The 16,535-nt window shown below is 48.6% G+C and overlaps 9 protein-coding genes across 9 annotated transcripts; 4 read left to right on the top strand and 5 right to left on the bottom strand.

Moving 5' to 3' along the window:
* Nucleotides 1-57: 57 nt before the first annotated feature.
* On the top strand, nt 58-2,197 carry DFJ58DRAFT_779213 (aspartic peptidase domain-containing protein). The gene is made up of 7 exons (XM_041389673.1): nt 58-468; nt 522-548; nt 601-669; nt 730-1,142; nt 1,194-1,280; nt 1,334-1,677; nt 1,738-2,197. The coding sequence occupies exons 1-7, from the start codon at nt 242-244 to the stop codon at nt 1,978-1,980; spliced, it is 1,410 nt and encodes a 469-aa protein (XP_041245723.1). The 5' UTR covers nt 58-241; the 3' UTR covers nt 1,981-2,197.
* A 67-nt stretch (nt 2,198-2,264) lies between these two features.
* On the bottom strand, nt 2,265-3,523 carry DFJ58DRAFT_744499 (uncharacterized protein). Its single transcript, XM_041387320.1, has 2 exons — nt 3,316-3,523; nt 2,265-3,254 (listed from the first exon to the last, which is right to left on the bottom strand). Exons 1-2 carry the CDS (start codon nt 3,394-3,396, stop codon nt 2,349-2,351), a joined length of 987 nt encoding a protein of 328 aa, XP_041245722.1. The 5' UTR covers nt 3,397-3,523; the 3' UTR covers nt 2,265-2,348.
* Nucleotides 3,524-3,737: 214 nt separating this feature from the next.
* DFJ58DRAFT_715626 (histone-fold-containing protein) lies at nt 3,738-4,310 on the bottom strand (the record flags this gene model as incomplete). Its single annotated transcript, XM_041384146.1, has 5 exons — nt 3,738-3,854; nt 3,883-3,909; nt 3,960-4,106; nt 4,159-4,217; nt 4,271-4,310. The coding sequence occupies 5 exons, from the start codon at nt 4,308-4,310 to the stop codon at nt 3,738-3,740; spliced, it is 390 nt and encodes a 129-aa protein (XP_041245721.1).
* A 179-nt stretch (nt 4,311-4,489) lies between these two features.
* On the top strand, nt 4,490-5,063 carry DFJ58DRAFT_779207 (histone-fold-containing protein). Its single transcript, XM_041389672.1, has 4 exons — nt 4,490-4,554; nt 4,608-4,665; nt 4,719-4,828; nt 4,876-5,063. Exons 1-4 carry the CDS (start codon nt 4,528-4,530, stop codon nt 4,990-4,992), a joined length of 312 nt encoding a protein of 103 aa, XP_041245720.1. The 5' UTR covers nt 4,490-4,527; the 3' UTR covers nt 4,993-5,063.
* Nucleotides 5,064-5,245: 182 nt separating this feature from the next.
* On the top strand, nt 5,246-6,573 carry DFJ58DRAFT_715624 (uncharacterized protein; the record flags this gene model as incomplete). The annotated part of the gene is made up of 3 exons (XM_041384145.1): nt 5,246-6,133; nt 6,211-6,462; nt 6,535-6,573. The coding sequence occupies 3 exons, from the start codon at nt 5,246-5,248 to the stop codon at nt 6,571-6,573; spliced, it is 1,179 nt and encodes a 392-aa protein (XP_041245719.1).
* A 2,653-nt stretch (nt 6,574-9,226) lies between these two features.
* On the bottom strand, nt 9,227-10,077 carry DFJ58DRAFT_874539 (uncharacterized protein; the record flags this gene model as incomplete). Its single annotated transcript, XM_041394398.1, has 3 exons — nt 9,227-9,729; nt 9,788-9,980; nt 10,023-10,077. 3 exons carry the CDS (start codon nt 10,075-10,077, stop codon nt 9,510-9,512), a joined length of 468 nt encoding a protein of 155 aa, XP_041245718.1. The 3' UTR covers nt 9,227-9,509.
* An 876-nt stretch (nt 10,078-10,953) lies between these two features.
* On the bottom strand, nt 10,954-12,016 carry DFJ58DRAFT_744495 (uncharacterized protein; the record flags this gene model as incomplete). The annotated part of the gene is made up of 4 exons (XM_041387319.1): nt 10,954-11,277; nt 11,339-11,470; nt 11,527-11,946; nt 12,005-12,016. 4 exons carry the CDS (start codon nt 12,014-12,016, stop codon nt 11,095-11,097), a joined length of 747 nt encoding a protein of 248 aa, XP_041245717.1. The 3' UTR covers nt 10,954-11,094.
* A 1,288-nt stretch (nt 12,017-13,304) lies between these two features.
* DFJ58DRAFT_779191 (uncharacterized protein) lies at nt 13,305-14,279 on the top strand. Its single transcript, XM_041389671.1, has 3 exons — nt 13,305-13,664; nt 13,725-14,072; nt 14,126-14,279. Exons 1-2 carry the CDS (start codon nt 13,546-13,548, stop codon nt 13,861-13,863), a joined length of 258 nt encoding a protein of 85 aa, XP_041245716.1. The 5' UTR covers nt 13,305-13,545; the 3' UTR covers nt 13,864-14,072; nt 14,126-14,279.
* Nucleotides 14,280-15,552: 1,273 nt separating this feature from the next.
* DFJ58DRAFT_275548 (uncharacterized protein) lies at nt 15,553-16,473 on the bottom strand. Its single transcript, XM_041379612.1, has one exon. It carries the CDS (start codon nt 16,318-16,320, stop codon nt 15,649-15,651), a length of 672 nt encoding a protein of 223 aa, XP_041245715.1. The 5' UTR covers nt 16,321-16,473; the 3' UTR covers nt 15,553-15,648.
* Nucleotides 16,474-16,535: the final 62 nt, after the last annotated feature.

The following is a 16,535-nucleotide window of genomic DNA, read 5'->3' as shown; positions in this document are numbered from 1 at the left end:
GAACAAGAAAAATTGTGCTGAGACCGAGTCGCTGACTAAAATAAATGTCTTGGAAACCTTGGCCAGCCGCGCATCGAATTAAATCGATCATCCGCAGTACCAAGACACTCCCATTTGTGCCCCGCTGTGCGAGCACACCAACACGTTCTTTCTTTCTCTCACCACTGCCTCGTTCGATACTGTATAAACATCTATTAAGTTCTCGTTTTCATCGCTTTCAAGTCAGGTCACAGTATTCGCAATGTTTTCCTCGTTGGCACTCGCACTGTCTTGTCTCCTCATCATCTCACCGAATACTTCTGCTGCCCCAAATTTAGTCCCGGCTGCTGGCCAGTCTATCCCTCTCATCCGAAGAGCTCAGCCCGAACGAACTGTCGCCGATTGGGAAGCATGGGCTAAGAATGAACGAGAAGTCCTCACTGCCAAGTATGGGGGAAACATAGAAAAAAGGAGTACTGGAACAAATTTGTGAGAATTGGCTAGCATATCCATTTCCCCGTCGTTGACCAGTCACTTCACAGGTTGACCAACCAGAATGCGGATTCAAGGTCAGTCAGGATTCTCTGCCGTTGATTGACTCATCGAACGCTTTCATTTTAGTTATTTCGGCACTGTGGCCATAGGAACTCCACCAGTCGCCTTTAATGTCATCCTTGACACTGGCTCGTCGTGAGTTATTTACCCCTAACAATTTTTTGGGGACTGTATTCAACATTGTCTACGAATTAGCGATCTCTGGGTCGCAGATCAAGGCTGCACCACCGGTTGCTCCAAAGTCCAGCTATTTAATGACCTAAGCTCATCTACTTTCCACAACCTGTCAGAGCCCTTCAACATCCAATACGGTTCTGGCGCTGCAACAGGCTCATTAGGCCAAGACGTCGTACAAATGGCTGGGTTCTCTGTTCCCAACCAGGTTTTCGGTGTTGTCACGCAGGCGACATCGGGTCTTCTGAACCCACCCGTGTCTGGCTTGTTGGGTTTGGCATGGCAGAGCATAGCTACTTCGAAAGCGGAACCGTTCTGGCAGACCTTGGCAAGCTCTGGGGCTTGGACAGATCCGGTCATGGCGTTCCAGCTCACGCGGTTCGTCAACGGTTCGAACGTCAATGATGCGGAGCCTGGTGGATCGTTCACTATGGGTATGTCGTCTTTTCTCGGAGTTTGTTTACGAATTGATGGACCATTGCTAGGCTTTGTTAATAGCAGTCTTTACACCGGCTCCATTGATTACCAATCCATCCCAACGACGCCATCTTATTGGCTTCTACCGATGACATGTGAGTTCATCCTTTGTTCGGCTTTGTAAAACCTGACATCGATTGCCTCCAAGCGTTAACTGTCCAAGGAAGCTCCATCTCCATCCCCTCTGGTTCTTCATCTTACTCCGCCATCGACACCGGGACCACTCTCGTCGGCGGACCCTCTAGCGTCATCCAAAACATCTTCGCTCAAATTCCAGGTTCGCAGCCCGGCACAGGCAACTGGCAGGGATACTGGACCTACCCCTGCAGCACCGCCGTCAACGTCGCCATCTCCTTCGGCGGACCCAGCTGGCCCATCTCTCCCGCCGACTTCCAACTCACAAAGATCAGCTCCTCCCAATGCGTCGGTGCATTCTTCGAACTGAACACAAGTGGCAGTGCGCCAAATTGGATCGTCGGCGACACTTTCCTCGTAAGCTTGCTTTCCTGCTGCTTGAATAATGATCAGTTTGCTCACTTGGAGTGATTGTAGAAAAACGTTTATTCGGTTTTCCGGTATAACCCGGCTGCTGTTGGTTTTGCTGCGCTATCGAATACCGCGCTTGCTGCGAATGGGATTAATGCTGCTGCTCCTTCGCCTACTATTGGTTCGGTCTCGGCTAGTGCGACAGCGGGCACGGGGGGTGGAAGTAATGCTGCTTCTCATCGTTGGGGTGTTTCATGGGCACCGCTTGTGGGTGGTATTTCTGTCGCTGTTGGTGCTGCGTGGATGTGAGACGTCTTGCATGATTTTGGATTGAATAGGGATGGATGAATGCATGCTCGATCGGGGACATTTACTGATCATTTGTTTATTGACGACGGACTCCACAGGACAATGTCGCTACACCATGGATTGTATATTTAGCATCAGTATGATATGATTGTATCTCTTAATATTGCTTTGCATCGTGTTCATACATAACATCGAGTCAATTAGCAGCTTGACAATTTGTGGTGTGATAGAATGTGGCAGTATTGCAAGCTGAGCTTCGTGAGTCTTCGGACGAACGAATAGCATAGTACCAATTTGAACCGCGTTGATTTTCATAACTATCAATAAGAGAATCGGTCGTACATGACTATCACAAGTCTCATCCTCGCCTAGACACCGCTTTGAGCACCCATAGTGACAGGTTTTCCTTCATCATCGTTCGATGCATCGTCAAGGCTGTTGGACACGTCGCTAATACTGCTGCCAGATATGTCACCAAAGCTGTCGGATACGTTGCTGTCCACGAAAGAGCTGTAGAAGCCGGCGGTTACACCTTCGGGTGTCGTAGTGAAGGGTGTATCAAACGCAGACGAGTCAGACTGCGCCAGTGGTGTCTCGGATAAGTTCGGGTCGTGGGACGGGTCGTTATCCGCGGGGATGATCGCAGCTGTATCTCCAGAGGGAGGGCTTCCCACAGGGTTGGCTAGAGTTTCGGGAGTTTCGTTGCCGGCGGAAGTACCAGTCGACGTGGGCCCAGTTGCACTTCCAGGCCCGGGTGTCTCTGAAGGAGATGGGGTAGGTGAGGTGGTAGTCGCAGAAGTCGTCGAAGGACTACTACTAGCAGTGGAAGAACTAGCACTCTGATCTCGCTGATCACCAGACGCTGGAGGCTGAGGAGCGTCTCCTGGAGTGGTCGTATCAAGCATGCTATCGCTCCCAGGTGATGCGGTAGTTGCAGGAGTCGTCGAAGGACTACTAGCAGCGGAAGAACTAGCACTCTGATCTCGCTGATCACCGGACGCCGGAGGCTGAGGAGCACCTCCTGGAGTGGTCGTGCCAAGCATGCTATCACTCCCTGCCGGATCCTCGAGAGCGTTGGACAAGTAGCTGCCTTGCTGACGAGCGACGTGGGAGCTAGAGGATGAACGACCGCCGGACTCGTGGCAGAAGAGTAGGAAGTCGGTGAAAGCGCGCTCGGAGAGTCCAGTGGGAGGGTGAAGTTCTCGTCTGCCAAGGAGGACGAGGGTGTGATGAGGGTCTGGATAAGCGACGCCTGCGATGATACAGGAGGATGACTAGTAGCAGGGCAGGCGAATAGAATCAACGGCACATCTTGATGGATGATTAGGGACTTACATGTTGGTGGTGGGTGGTGGATTTAAGAGGTGCTGCGAGCACGGTTGGGAGTAGGAGAGCGAGAGTTGAGAAGGAACGCATTATGAATGAATGTGGGGTAATAGTAGATGCGGCAAGCAAAAGAAGTCAAATCGAAGTTGAGGACAAAAACGTGATGGGTTGGAGAGCGAAAAGAGCGAGTTTTTGTATGCCATGAGCTCGGTGGCTGACAAGGACATCATTGGCTGACAGAATTCCTCCTCATGTATCATGAACTGGCTGAATATAATTAGATCGACGTTTCAGAGCATCGTTCAGTACTTCAGAGAGTATTGTGGTATGTGAAATTGGCTCGTCATTGCAGAATGCATGCCAAAATGGTCCAGTCGGTAGTAAGAAAAGAATAGATAATACAATAGAATACACTAATAAATAAGAACCCTCTACGAACGCTCGCCACGAAGCCGCCGTGCAAGAGCAAGATCTTTTGGTTGAATAGTAACACGCTTAGCGTGGATAGCAGCCAAGTTGGTGTCCTCGAACAATGAGACGAGGTATGCCTTCAGCAGCTTCTTGAAGAGCCATCACGGCAGATGATTGGAAGCGCAGGTCAGTCTGGCAAAAGGAATGAGACGACTGCAGTTTATATAAAACATAGAACTAACCTTGAAGTCCTGTGCGATTTCACGGACAAGACGTTGGAAGGGGAGCTTGCGGATGAGGAGCTCTGTTGATTTCTGGTACCGACGGATCTCACGAAGAGCGACGGTACCGGGGCGGAAACGATGGGGCTTTTTGACACCACCAGCGCTCTGAACAAGTAGTATTGTGAGCAGAGTCCAGTAGTTTAAAAACAATACGTACTGCTTGTGCAGTCTTGCGGGCTGCAGACTTGGCTGCCAATTGCTTACGAGGGGCTTTGCCTGATAGCCAATGAGCTCGAGTTCCCATGTGCTAAACTAGAAGAGTGACTTACCACCAGTAGACTTGCGAGCGGTTTGCTTGGTACGAGCCATTGTTAATTTGCAAAAGAGATGATAGTTCGGGAATGTCACCGAATTGGGGTGACCCTATATACAGACGCGTCGCGCTGTCACGTGAAAGGTCAATCAACAAACCGGATACGGTTATTCAGCACAGCCACCCACCGATGATATAAAAGCAGACGTTGCTCATTTCGGCGTCGTCATCTTCCCACTCAACAAGTTCACCCGCTTTACTACACTCAACACAATGTCTGGCCGTGGAAAAGGTGGCAAGGTTAGCTTTGTAGTCTGGAGCACATCCTGATCTAGGTCTCATTTATCTTCAAGGGTCTCGGAAAGGGTGGTGCCAAGCGTCATCGTAAGATTCTTCGTGACAACATTCAGGGTAAGTCATTGGCAGATACTTTGCCTTGTCATCGATCTAACTGGCATGTCCAGGCATAACAAAGCCTGCTATTCGTCGTCTTGCCCGTCGTGGTGGTGTCAAGCGTATCTCTGGTCTCATCTATGAGGAGACTCGTGGTGTTCTCAAGATCTTCCTTGAAAATGTGCGTTGGTAGACTCATGGACCCATATAACTACTCACTTCTTCCAGGTCATCCGTGATTCGGTAACATACACTGAGCACGCAAAACGGAAAACCGTCACCGCCCTCGACGTCGTTTACGCACTCAAGCGGTCAGGGCGTACTCTGTATGGTTTCGGCGCATAGACATTTTTCGATCTTATCCTATTATTTATACTGTATCAGTACTGTAATTTTAACTCTTTCCTTTTGTCTAAGCCCATGTTTGAATTTGAGGTCATCTGCACGTGGCCCGGATCATCCGTCGCCGTCAGTCCAAACTTATCTCTTACTTGGTCCTGCACTGACAATCAGTATGTCCGTGGTTTTACCGACTTTTGATGTATCTTTCGTTCACAACCAATGATCCCGACTACGACGGGCTATGAATCCAACCACGATGACTGTTGAGCTAAATGGTCCACAGTGTTTGACTGCGGACTCGGCCTTATTCCTACCAAACGAGACTCTTGCTGCTATCTGCCGTGGTCTTTCACCTTCTGTCCTAACAGCTGTTGCCCGTGTATCACGCCAGTGGAGGGGAGTAGCAGAATGGTTGCTCTATTCAAACATCTTCATCACAGAGACCCTCTCTGCCTCATCTCCATTCCCATACAGCACCCTTCGTTGCTGCCAGACCATTCGGCTACATTCACATCTTGCCAGCGGACTCCACAAACTCCATATCCGATGGAAATCAGAGAACGGTGCATACTACGAACCACACTTCACCATGATCCTCTCCAATCTCTCACAAGCAATAGGCCTCGCAACCAACCTCGAGTCCCTAGACCTACATCTCGGCCTGCCATCTCTACCAGAACACCCCACTTCAACTTCTTTCACATTCCCTTCTACCGATACGTGTTATCACTCCCTCCGACGCGTCTCTCTCAGCGGCATCGGCCCCTTTACCCACAACCGCCTCACTGATTTTCTCCACGTTCTCCCCGCCGCACAACATCTCCGTCTTCCCGACTATCACGACCCAATCACCCTCCTCCCTCAAGCCATTCCATCTCTCATATCATTCTCCGGCTCGCCACGCGTAGCCGCTGCAATCCTACCCGGAAGACCCGTACAATCCCTCGTACTCATAGGACAGGACTACATCCCAGACCTAGACCTAACCCAAATGACCCTAACAAGCGTCCCTCTCCGCCATCTGGATTTGTCATCCATGCTAGTTACACCGACATTACTACGAAATTTATCCAGAAATCTTAATACAGTCGAGTCGTTGAAAGTGAAGCTTGCGTTAAGGCATACTTTACATTTCGCTGGTATCGTGAGTTCATTTCTTATTGGGTTACTGTTTTGCAGTCTCGTTTTTCAAAGTCGTTTATTAACGACTTTCCGTCGTAGGGCTTGCTAGCAGCGCTTTCACACCTCCTCGGCGCATTTCGCAATCTTTCTACGCTTGACCTCTCGCCTACGCACGTAGATTATACCGGGGTCAGTAACAGCACAGAAGAGCTCTCACTCTGTCAATCATGGCAGAACGCGTGTCCTTCACTACGACGCGTCGTCTTTCCCTCCCAAACAGAATGGACGTTCCAAGAAGGCGATAAGACGTGGATATCTGTTCATGCAGCAGAATCGCGAACTCGGAGGCGGGTAAGTGCATTTTTAGGCTTTTGTAATTTGTTGTTAATGAGCAAATGCTGATTTCTTGTTATCTCTTCGTAGCCTGCGTTTTACTCGTCCAATAAGTTCCTTAGGACCTGAGCTGATATATCTATAAATTAAGGGGGATCTATGAAGTGAGGTAGAGCGGGGGAGTTGCTCGCGTGGCACTTCGCGTGGTACCCATGTGGCTAGGAATGACGGTGGAGAAGGGTCTTGCCAGCTCGCGTGGTTTGCGCTTAAGGCCATGTGGTTTTCGCTTAGGAACACTTACCTCGCTTAGCCTCTTTTTTGAAACCTCGCGTAGCATGAACTCGCTAACGATGAGGGAAAAACCTGCAAATGAGAGGCTAAATTCTACAAAGTATAAAAATACTCCCAAACGCGATATAGTGGACAGTGATCCGCACGCCTTCTGCGCCGCGGGCACAATACGGACGCACAGTGTGGTTTTCCTACTATAGGGGAAGGGCATCGAGAAATTAGCAAATGCTAGTGTTATCGTTAAAGCACAAATGAATACCTCTAGGATTGGGTTCGTTACTCATTGAGGTGCCTACAAACAAAGTGTTAGAGCGGCTGGTTAGGAGATTTCGGTGCTTGTACTGCTTTCGGAGCTTGTACAACCGATAATGGCACGTACCAAAAGCTAAAGCACCAATGAAGTCGACTCCTCCCCTCTTCTTCTCGTATCATCTATCCCCGCACTTTGTTAACATACTCTCCATTCTACACATCTGGTATAGTTTCATGCTAGTTTCGTTGTTGACATCCATCCTAGCGAGGGGGTGCCTTTTTAGAAAACGTGGAGATGAGAATCGGACGCGTGAATACGCTGGAGAGGCGCAGGGAAGGTATACTGTCGAGGAGGGCAGGTACTAAGGGAGCATTCTTGCTGCGATGGCCTGATCACCTCGGATCCTAGGTATCGGTATCTATGAAAAACAAGGCGGGTTAACGCATTGGAACGCCAAATACACGCACCTAAGCAATACACCCACAACCCCTCCACCTCACCGTCAAGTTAACCTCCACTAAAATATCGAAGCCCCGCGCCGCTTCGAGTGTTTGAAGGTCGTGAAAAGTTATCGCAGTCGCAATTTTGCCGATAGACAACGCGTTGTCACGGGCTCGAAGACGCTTCGTACGTGGGGCTTGAAGCTTGAAGTTAGGTGTCGTATTGAAAGAAATGGAGGGTCATCAAAAAGTTGGCGGTATCACGTGATGGTCAGTTGATAGCAAGTGAGGGCAAGCTCATTGTGTCACTCGTCCAATTCATCATGCATCAAAGCCTATACCTACTCATTGCACTTTTCCCCTGATGGAACAGTGCTAGCCACTAGTTCGTGCGCCGAAACGAAGCTTTGGAACTCCGAGGGGAACTATAATGTCAGTAATACTACGACTCGGAAGTTCATCGTACATCATGGAAGGCTTGCAGTTGCGTCGACCTGTAGGAGCCCACCAAGTACAACGCATGTGATACCAGGCAGCTCGACATTATCAGACGTCCGATATGTCTATCCTGGAAGGGTGCAACATGAAGGAGAACCGAGAACCGAAACGCGAGAATCTAGAGCAGGCAAGGATACAACATAGTTGTAAATTATGGCCGCATTTGCCCGAAACCACGAGCTAGTGCGATGAGAACACGAGCCTGGTAAGTCACGGTTTGAGGCCTGATGTACCAGAGACACATATTCTTACCTTTTATCACAGTTGGATGTAAGGATGCAATAAATCTTACCACTACTTGGTTAGCAGCTACGGGTGGTAGAAATGAAAAGATATCACAAATTCTCTCTCTCGTCTTCTGTCTTAACGCCTAACAAACACGCTTCCTCTATCTCATCATCATTCCCCTTCGAATCTTAACGCATGCCTTAGTCACCAGGACTTCGACTTCTCTACCTCTCCAAGGAAAGCAAACATCTGATCGCCCTAAACTTCGCCTCTGCCGTCACCAAAGTCTTTATTACACCCAATGGTCAAGCCTCTGGGATGCATGTCAAGAAGGCCTACCACGCTGGTGAGTTATTTGGTTAAATACAAACTACTCATACTCACACAACGCAGCCCAACAGGACACTCTGTGCACTGTGAATGACGCCATCAGATGAAAGGGCAGTATTCAGTGTCAGCGTCAGTGGCAGATACTGTCGCCGTCAAAGCAGCGACAACGGCGAGGACAAAGCAGAAACGCATTATTCGTGAGGATGTATGCGCTCTGAAAAATTTGAAGAGGAAAGTAGGAAGACGCCTTCCCTTAGGTGCTGAATTCTGTTCTTTATGTAGGACAACTGAGTTCACCTAAAATCCTCTTTCGAACTGATCTACCAGCCGATTGCCACCCAACATCTGCCTCGTGAACCAAGGTCTATTGGCAATTTTGTGTGGAGCAAGATGTCATCTTCTGACGCGAGGTCAATGCCAACCATACTGCCACCTGAAAAGATCTATTTCGTGAAGCAATGTCTGCTGGCGATTTGGTGTGGAACGGAATATCACCCTAATTACGAAGCCAACTCGCAACAAGGGCTGATAATCCAAGTTCAGCTTGTTGTTTGGAGTACGTAGGGACCACATGTCCCTCGTTTCGGAATGCTAGTGACAGACCTATGTGATGTAGCAGCCCGGCTGCCCGTAGCTATTTTGACGTCGCAGTCGTGACGCGCATGTGACGCGCACCAGTGCAAGCGTTCCTATGTGTTCTACATTTAGGCTTATATGACTCCCAGATCAAGTTTCACGGGTTCATAACCATCCCTTCGTTGTTTTATTCATCCGTACAAACAATCGACTCGCTAAGTACGTAGGACCTCATCATAGTGCAACTGCTGAACACCCACGCAAGAACTGAGACAAGGGGGGGGAAATTAACTTCAGACCTAAGGCCAACACCAGAACTCGCCCTGGCAGACGCAATGAACGAATATGAAGTATCCCACCAGATAGAAAAACAAGACACGCAAATTCAACCAGATGGAAAGGAAAGGCCACGCATGAAAATTCCAAGCAAGGGATCAAAACCTGCTGCCTCAGGCAGCCTTACTCTGGCCAGAGCCTCTTTTCGCAGGGGAAGTTTGTCCTGCCGGTCCGTCGGCCTTGCGCTTCCCTTTGGCATCGGTTGTCTTGGTCGCAGGTTTGTTGAAGAGGTACTTGGCAGCCCCGGTTGTCGGTAGCAGCCTCATAGACCTCAATCCCGTCCGGTAAACTCGAGAGTCGTTCGGATGCTTCTCGTCAGGACCTAAAGTCCAGCTGTAATCAGGCAGGTGAGCCCTCGAACCTTTGCACTAGCACACATACTCACAGTCACAAGTCAACACCCACCACGACATGCACAGGCGCAGTGATCTTCTGGCTGTATTTGGATGGGTAGATGGGCACCCCCGCAGCGTCGCGAACGTTGGGAACCATGACTGGTACGTCTTCAATTCCATAGAGCTCAATGCCAGACTGATAAAGGCCTCGGGGGTCCAGCATATCTTTCAGCGTCCAGTCCGTGATGCCTGTCGCATGTTGAAAGGCATTCATCTACCAAAACTGCTCACCTCGCATAGCCCCGTTAGATGCCTTCCTCTTGGGTGAGAACCGCTCTTCGATCATACTTGCACCGAGCAACAGTGAGGCGTGCAAGAATGCCGACTGCTATTATCCTTACTTGCAGTAAATCTCACGTCCGTGTCTAAGGTTATCTTCGATGAATAGGCAACTGTCGCAAAAGACAGGAGTGACATACTCTCGAAGTCTTCGATCGGGAACTCAGGCCTCAGGAACGGCTTCCTGAGTGACCTCAGCAGTATCCGGAAAGAGGTGATCACTGTGAATGATGGGCTGGTGATTAGCTCCATTGGTTGTCCCGGCGTTTCGTATAAATTGGATGACCTCCTTCCATCTATCGAGTGCGTTCCACGTTCCTGGCAACATTCAAGCGTGAGACCTCGTCCTTATTCGTGGTCACGGTCACACGCCAATAGGCGCTGTTGTAAATGGTCAGACGCCAATAGGCACTGTCGTAAATGATTTTAGTCCCCTTGTTCCAGAAAAGCATGACTGAGACGAGGATGGGTGGCACAGACAGACACACGGAGACTCCCGGGAAATCTGGTAAATCTGATCAAGTCGGTGGGAGTCGGGGATATTCTTTTCCTCCCTCTCTGACCCTCTGCGAAGTACGTTTGACGGGTGCAAATTCTTCAGCAGGCAGCGAATGGCTACCTTTCACAGGCGCAATTTCTTCTTCAGCTGGCATTTGAGGCGGATTGCGCAGTGACACTAGTTTTATGTGTGACAGGAGCCGTTGCAACAGTATAGAAGAATATTGCTATTGCTCACTTAAATCATGTAAAATGCTACAAACCTATGTGACATAGGCATCTGTGGGATTTGAAGCTAGGTGTCTGTGTCGAAGGAATGGAGGGGCATCAAAAGGAGGTGTCGGCATTAATATTGTTGTCGCGACTCACGAATCAAAGTTCACACCGCTGGGAAGCGCCAGTCCCCGACTTCAACTTCAAAAAATGACGACGGATTGGTAGTAAACAGTCTATCGATATAAAAGCCAGGCGCTTCGCAGATCAGATGCAGCACCACTTGAAATTTGACAATAGTATTCGAGTCAGGCTAATCATCATCAGCCTCCAGCTCAATATCAAAGATGTCATGGCTCTCCGTCGATAACTTTGAGTTCTTAGCAGGTGACTGACCTCCGAGCTCGTTAGTAACCTTCCTTTTGCCTTTAGGATCATGGAGAGCTTTCTTCGTGTAGGCTGCACATGGCAGCAACTGCATACGCCGAAATGACTGCTTTTGAAATTGAAACAGGTGTTGGTCATTCCCGCTCTCGATCTGTACGAATATCTCTCACCTCTGCCAGCGCATTCTGTTTGCATTCTAGACGGGCTGACATGTCCTTGACAAAGCGCGAGACAATTTCCTGTGACAAACGTTCAGTAACGAGCACGCCAAACTCATGAGCAAGAATCTGACAGAAAACAGCCTTATTTGATAGTAAATAACAACTCAAGAACGGAAAATATGCGAAATAAATATCACCCAAAACACTTGCTCTAGCATGAAATAGGTGCAGTACGCGTTGCTGGGTATGATTAGTGCATCACACGTTTTTCGATGAGAGAGCTTGTTGTAGAGTGTGCGATAGCGTGGCGCTAATCGAGGAATACATATCTGGATGTCAGTGCGTTTCAGCTTCTCTAAACGGCGAGCAGGATCATCAACAGATGCTGAAATCCACTGTAAAGACATGGCTTTAGAGGCTTGCACAGCTGCTGGATTGAGAGGAGGTGCGCTGATGACAGGAGGAGTACGTAGAGCAGCTGCCACCTCGAGACCGTACAAGTTCTGAAACTCAGCAGCAATCAAAGTGCCCCGTGATCTCGTGCAAGCAGGTGGGACTGATGCGGTCAAGAGACTCTCCGAGTCGTACTGGGATGTTTCGAGAGAAACACAGACATTCTGAATATCATGATTATTGTCAATAAAACAAGCACACAGAAAGAAACCCAAAACATACACACAAGTTCATCTCTATAGGCTAAAGACGACAGACTTCGAGTTTGTTGATGAGTTTAAGTATATGTATGACATCATCATCTATTGTATCTATATCGATGAATCATCATTTTTTTCGAAAGTGTTCCCACGCATCGAGGTATAGCTGCCTGGGGATTTGGATCCGACCTCCTCCCACATTCGCGGGAAGTCGGGGATGGCACATGGGGACGGTGTTTCTCTCGCGAGAAGTCGGGGATGGCACATGTCTACTCCTTGCACTTTTCTCCTGATAGAACAATGCTGGCCACTAGTTCATGACCCGAAACGAAACTCTGGAGTGCCATAAGGACTTAGGAAAAGAAGATGGTATAATGTCAGCAATACTCAGGCCAAGACTCGGAAGTTTGTTGTACATGGGAGACTCGCAGTTGTGTCGACTGAAGAATTTGCATCCGTTAAACGTACTTCGCAGAGGGTCAGAGAGGGAGGAAAAGAATATATAGTCATTGACTGATGTAGCTACTAGTATGTGTCCCTAGGATGAATAACATAACGAAGGGATGGTTATGAACCCGTGAAACTTCATCTGTGAGTCATATAAACCTTGCGGAGTAAGGTCATGGTGCTATTGGGATAATCTGCCAGTCACCTGACATCAACATCATGCTGTGCAATCACGCGTTCCTGTGCAATCATCACGCGTTCCATTGCCAATAAAGTACAAAATAAAGCGTGAATAATGATACAAATACAACGCTCAAGAACACGTTAACGCCCTACGGAATACCACCGGCAATAGTAATACAAATATCACGAACAAGAACACGTCCGCGCGTAACCTGTTAGCCCTTGGAACCAGTTGCCTCCGACGCAGTCTCAGGCTTCTTGTGAGGCGGTTGTTGATCATTGGCTTCGCTGTCGATAAGATGTAATTCGCCAGAGACTGAGTAAAAGCTGCTGCAACGGTCAAAATAATGGATGGATTGAGAGCACCAATGTAGCACCAAAGAACAAACAAAAAGCGTACACATGTGCCGTGCGATTTCGAAAATGGAATCGGAGCAAGGTCATCAGTTCGCACAGCGAACCCCTAGTAGAAACGCTTGCACTGGCGTGCGTCACATGCGCGTCACGACTGCGTCAAAATAGCTACGGGCTGCTACATCACATAGGCTTGTAGCATTCCGAAACGAGGGACATGTAGTCCCTACCCCAAACAACAAACTGAACTTGGATTATCAGTCCTTGTTGCGAGTTGGCTTCGTAAGGTGATATTCTGTTCCACACCAAATCGCTAGTAGACATTGCTTCACGAGATAGGTGGAAGTATGCTTGGCATTGACCTTGCTCCGGAAGATGACATCTTGTTCCACGCCAAATTGCCAATAGACCTTGCTTCACGGGGTAGACGTTATTAGGTCGGCTGGGGTATCAGTTCGAAAGGAGATTTCAGGTGGACTCAGTTATCCTATATAAAGAACAGAATTCAGCACAAGATGGCAAGGTTTCTTCTTACTTTACCCTTCAGAAATTTCTAAGCCCATACTATCCTCACAAACAATGCGTTTCTGCCTTGTTCTCGCCGCCGCTGTTGCTTTGACAGCGTCAATATCTGCTGTAAACGCTCAGGAGGAAGGAGGCTGTCCTTTCTTCTGCTTTACCCATTGGGAGTGCAGAAGCTGCGTGGAAGGGCACAGCTGCGTGAGTACGAGTAGTTTGTATTTAACAAAATAACTCACCGGCGTGGTAGAGATGGATGTCATGCACGACGTCGTAGGACGACTAGTGAAGCGATGGGATGCTCGACATTGGGGGTGGAATAAGGACTTTGGTGGCGTCAGAAGTGAAATTTGGGGTGATCATGCAGTGGCAATCTGATATTCACTTCTTTGGAGAGGTTACTGAAGGTTGAAAAGTCGGAGTTCAGATGACTAAGGCATGCGTTGAGTTTCGAAGGGGAATGATGATTAGGGAGCGTACGTGTCTGTTAAACGTTAAGACGAGAAATGGAAATGCGAGACTTGCCATAAATTTCATTTCTACTAATTAACCAAGCGGTGGTAAGATTTATTGCATCTTACTTCCAACTGTGATAGTAAGAGGTAAGAATATGTGTCTCTGGTTCATCCCTCAAACTCACTAGGCTCATGTCCTCGTCGCACTAGCTCGTGGCCTCCGACGCAATACGGCCACAACGCACAACTATGTTGCATCTTCACCTGCTCTAGATTCTCGCGTTTCTGCTCTCGGCTCTCCTTCAAGTTGCGCCCTTCCAGACTAGGTACTATTAGTGAGGGGAAGCTACCTTTCACAGGCGCAATAATTTCTTCATCTGGCATTTGAGGCGGATTGCGCAGTGACGTTAGTTCTATGTGTGACAGGAGCCGTTGCAACAGTAGAGAGTCACGGAAGCATTGCTATTGCTCACTTAAATCATGTGAAGCTCTGAAGGTCGAGTGGTGTGCACAGAGGCCGAACTATTATATTACCTGTTCTACTTGTCAAATTTGAGTTCTCAAATAACATCAGTCGAACAGCGCACCTGAGCGGTCATAGCAGTGGATGAGGTCCCAAACACCCAGGGGCTAATACCGTTGTAACCCTCAGAATGCTTACTAGCAAATGACTTATTCCTGCCTATGGACAAGAAGTGTATGAATTATGAATACTGTTATAAAATCAATTATTGAAAATGATATAGCCAAGTTAGACTGACGGTTGAAGCGGTGACGCGCAGGGTGGGGTTTGATGCAGCACTGATGAGGCACTGACGCGGCCGTGACGATGCATTGAGGCGGTACACAATTTGCTTGACACGGCACACTACTATCAAGCGTGGAGGTTGACATTAGTACGGAGACTGCGAAGATGTTGGGGAGAAATTATTGTGGTATGAGTGGTGCTCGACCCAGCCTGAATGAGGCTTGACAAGGTGGGGTCGAGGCTTAGACGTGGTGATGTAAATTTACAAATCACCCCATTAACTGATCGCCGTCCTACTTACAAATAATTCTAGAGGACGAAGGGTTGCAAGAGATGATAAAGAAGTAATGCAGGTAGGTGTAGTGGGTCTTATACCTCAGTGACATGAACCAGTGACCAGCATAGTTCCATCGAGAGAGAAGCAGCGAGTAGATCCAACTAGAACGGACTTCGCTGGGTTCAAGTTGGGTGAGAGGTTTCCCAGTTTCTCAGTGCCAGGCAATGAGCTCTCCGTCGACATCACCACTTGTTATCAATTGCCTGCATCTCGTGACACCGTCAATGCCAACATCAACTGTGATGCCCCTCCATCTTCAATATAACACCTGTCTTCAAATCCTACAGCCGAAGTGTCTTGTTGTTCGAAGCTGTGACCATTCGTCTTCTATCCGGGAAAATTATGACTGCCTTGACGCATCCTTCGTGACGTCTAACTCTCACAGACATGTGGTACTTGGAAAGAACTTCGACATTTGTTCATGGTGTTGAGGTTGACCTTGGAGGATTGTGGGCGTCTTTCCCGAAGCTGCAGAGATGCGTATATTTATGATGTGTCCTGTAAGCCCGCTGGCTTACCTGAGTTCCCATAATCAGCATAAATACTGTCTGCGGTAATCAAGTGTGAGCTTTAATTATCACTGCCTTTTGGCGTAACTGTCAAGGGACAACAGTCTTAATTACTTACATGCTCACCAACTTTGTGGGGGCTATCATGCAATAGTTTTGGTGAGAGCGTGAGAGAATGTTTGCATTGACTGTATGCAGATAGCTATTTGTGCAGAGCCCCGATAGCAGGCCCAAACCTGTGCAAGAGTGAGCCGAGGTGAGCTGCGAATCCCAACAAAGTCGGAGTGAATGCGACGCAGCGAAGTGAGCCTCGGGTCCTACAGTCGTAGGAGCTGCAGAGCGACACAATGAGGTGAGGAAACAAGGAGCATGATAGAAAAGATAGCTCAGCAAGAGGTAGTGCAGCACGAGGCAGCTTGGTGAGAGGGCAGCTTGGTGAGAGGGTAGGGTAGCTTGGAGAGAGGTAGTAGGTAAGAGGTAGCATGGCATCATCGCCGAAGAGGAAGCGAGGCATCCACATAAGCAAAATGCGGGCAAAAGCAATATTATGAGGGCAAAAGCAGTACTTAGGGATAGCTCACCACATGAAATTGTGGAAGCTAGGCGGAAGCTCCCTCCCCTTATCAGGTTTTCTGCCTCAGTGGAGTGAGAAAACCTGACGAGAGTCTGCAGTTGCAAACTTCCTGCACGGGTAAACATGAGAGAGCGGTGCCGGAGCACCATGTGAAGCTCCCGACCCATAGCCAGCTTCCCTGCCAGACTTGTCTTCATTGTATGCGGATGCATACAAGGATCTGAGCCTTCAGAGTTCACCGAGTTGACAGCATCATGAGGACCGGGAATAGACCGGGTTCCGAGATGGTAGTCGAAGTTCGAGGCCTGAGATTTGAGATCCGAAGAAGACTGGTGAAAGTGCGAGAAAGAAACAGCAGCAAGAAACAAATTACGAGAAAGAAAAGAAAATGGTGAGAAAAGAAAAGCAGAAGGCAAGAGCCTGCTGG

The sequence above is a fragment of the Suillus subalutaceus genome (genome assembly GCF_016647625.1).
Source record: "Suillus subalutaceus strain FC151 chromosome Unknown DFJ58scaffold_32, whole genome shotgun sequence".
Taxonomy (NCBI): Eukaryota; Fungi; Basidiomycota; class Agaricomycetes; order Boletales; family Suillaceae; genus Suillus; species Suillus subalutaceus.
Note: the sequence above shows the minus strand (reverse complement) of the source record. Positions and strands in the feature narration are given on the sequence as shown.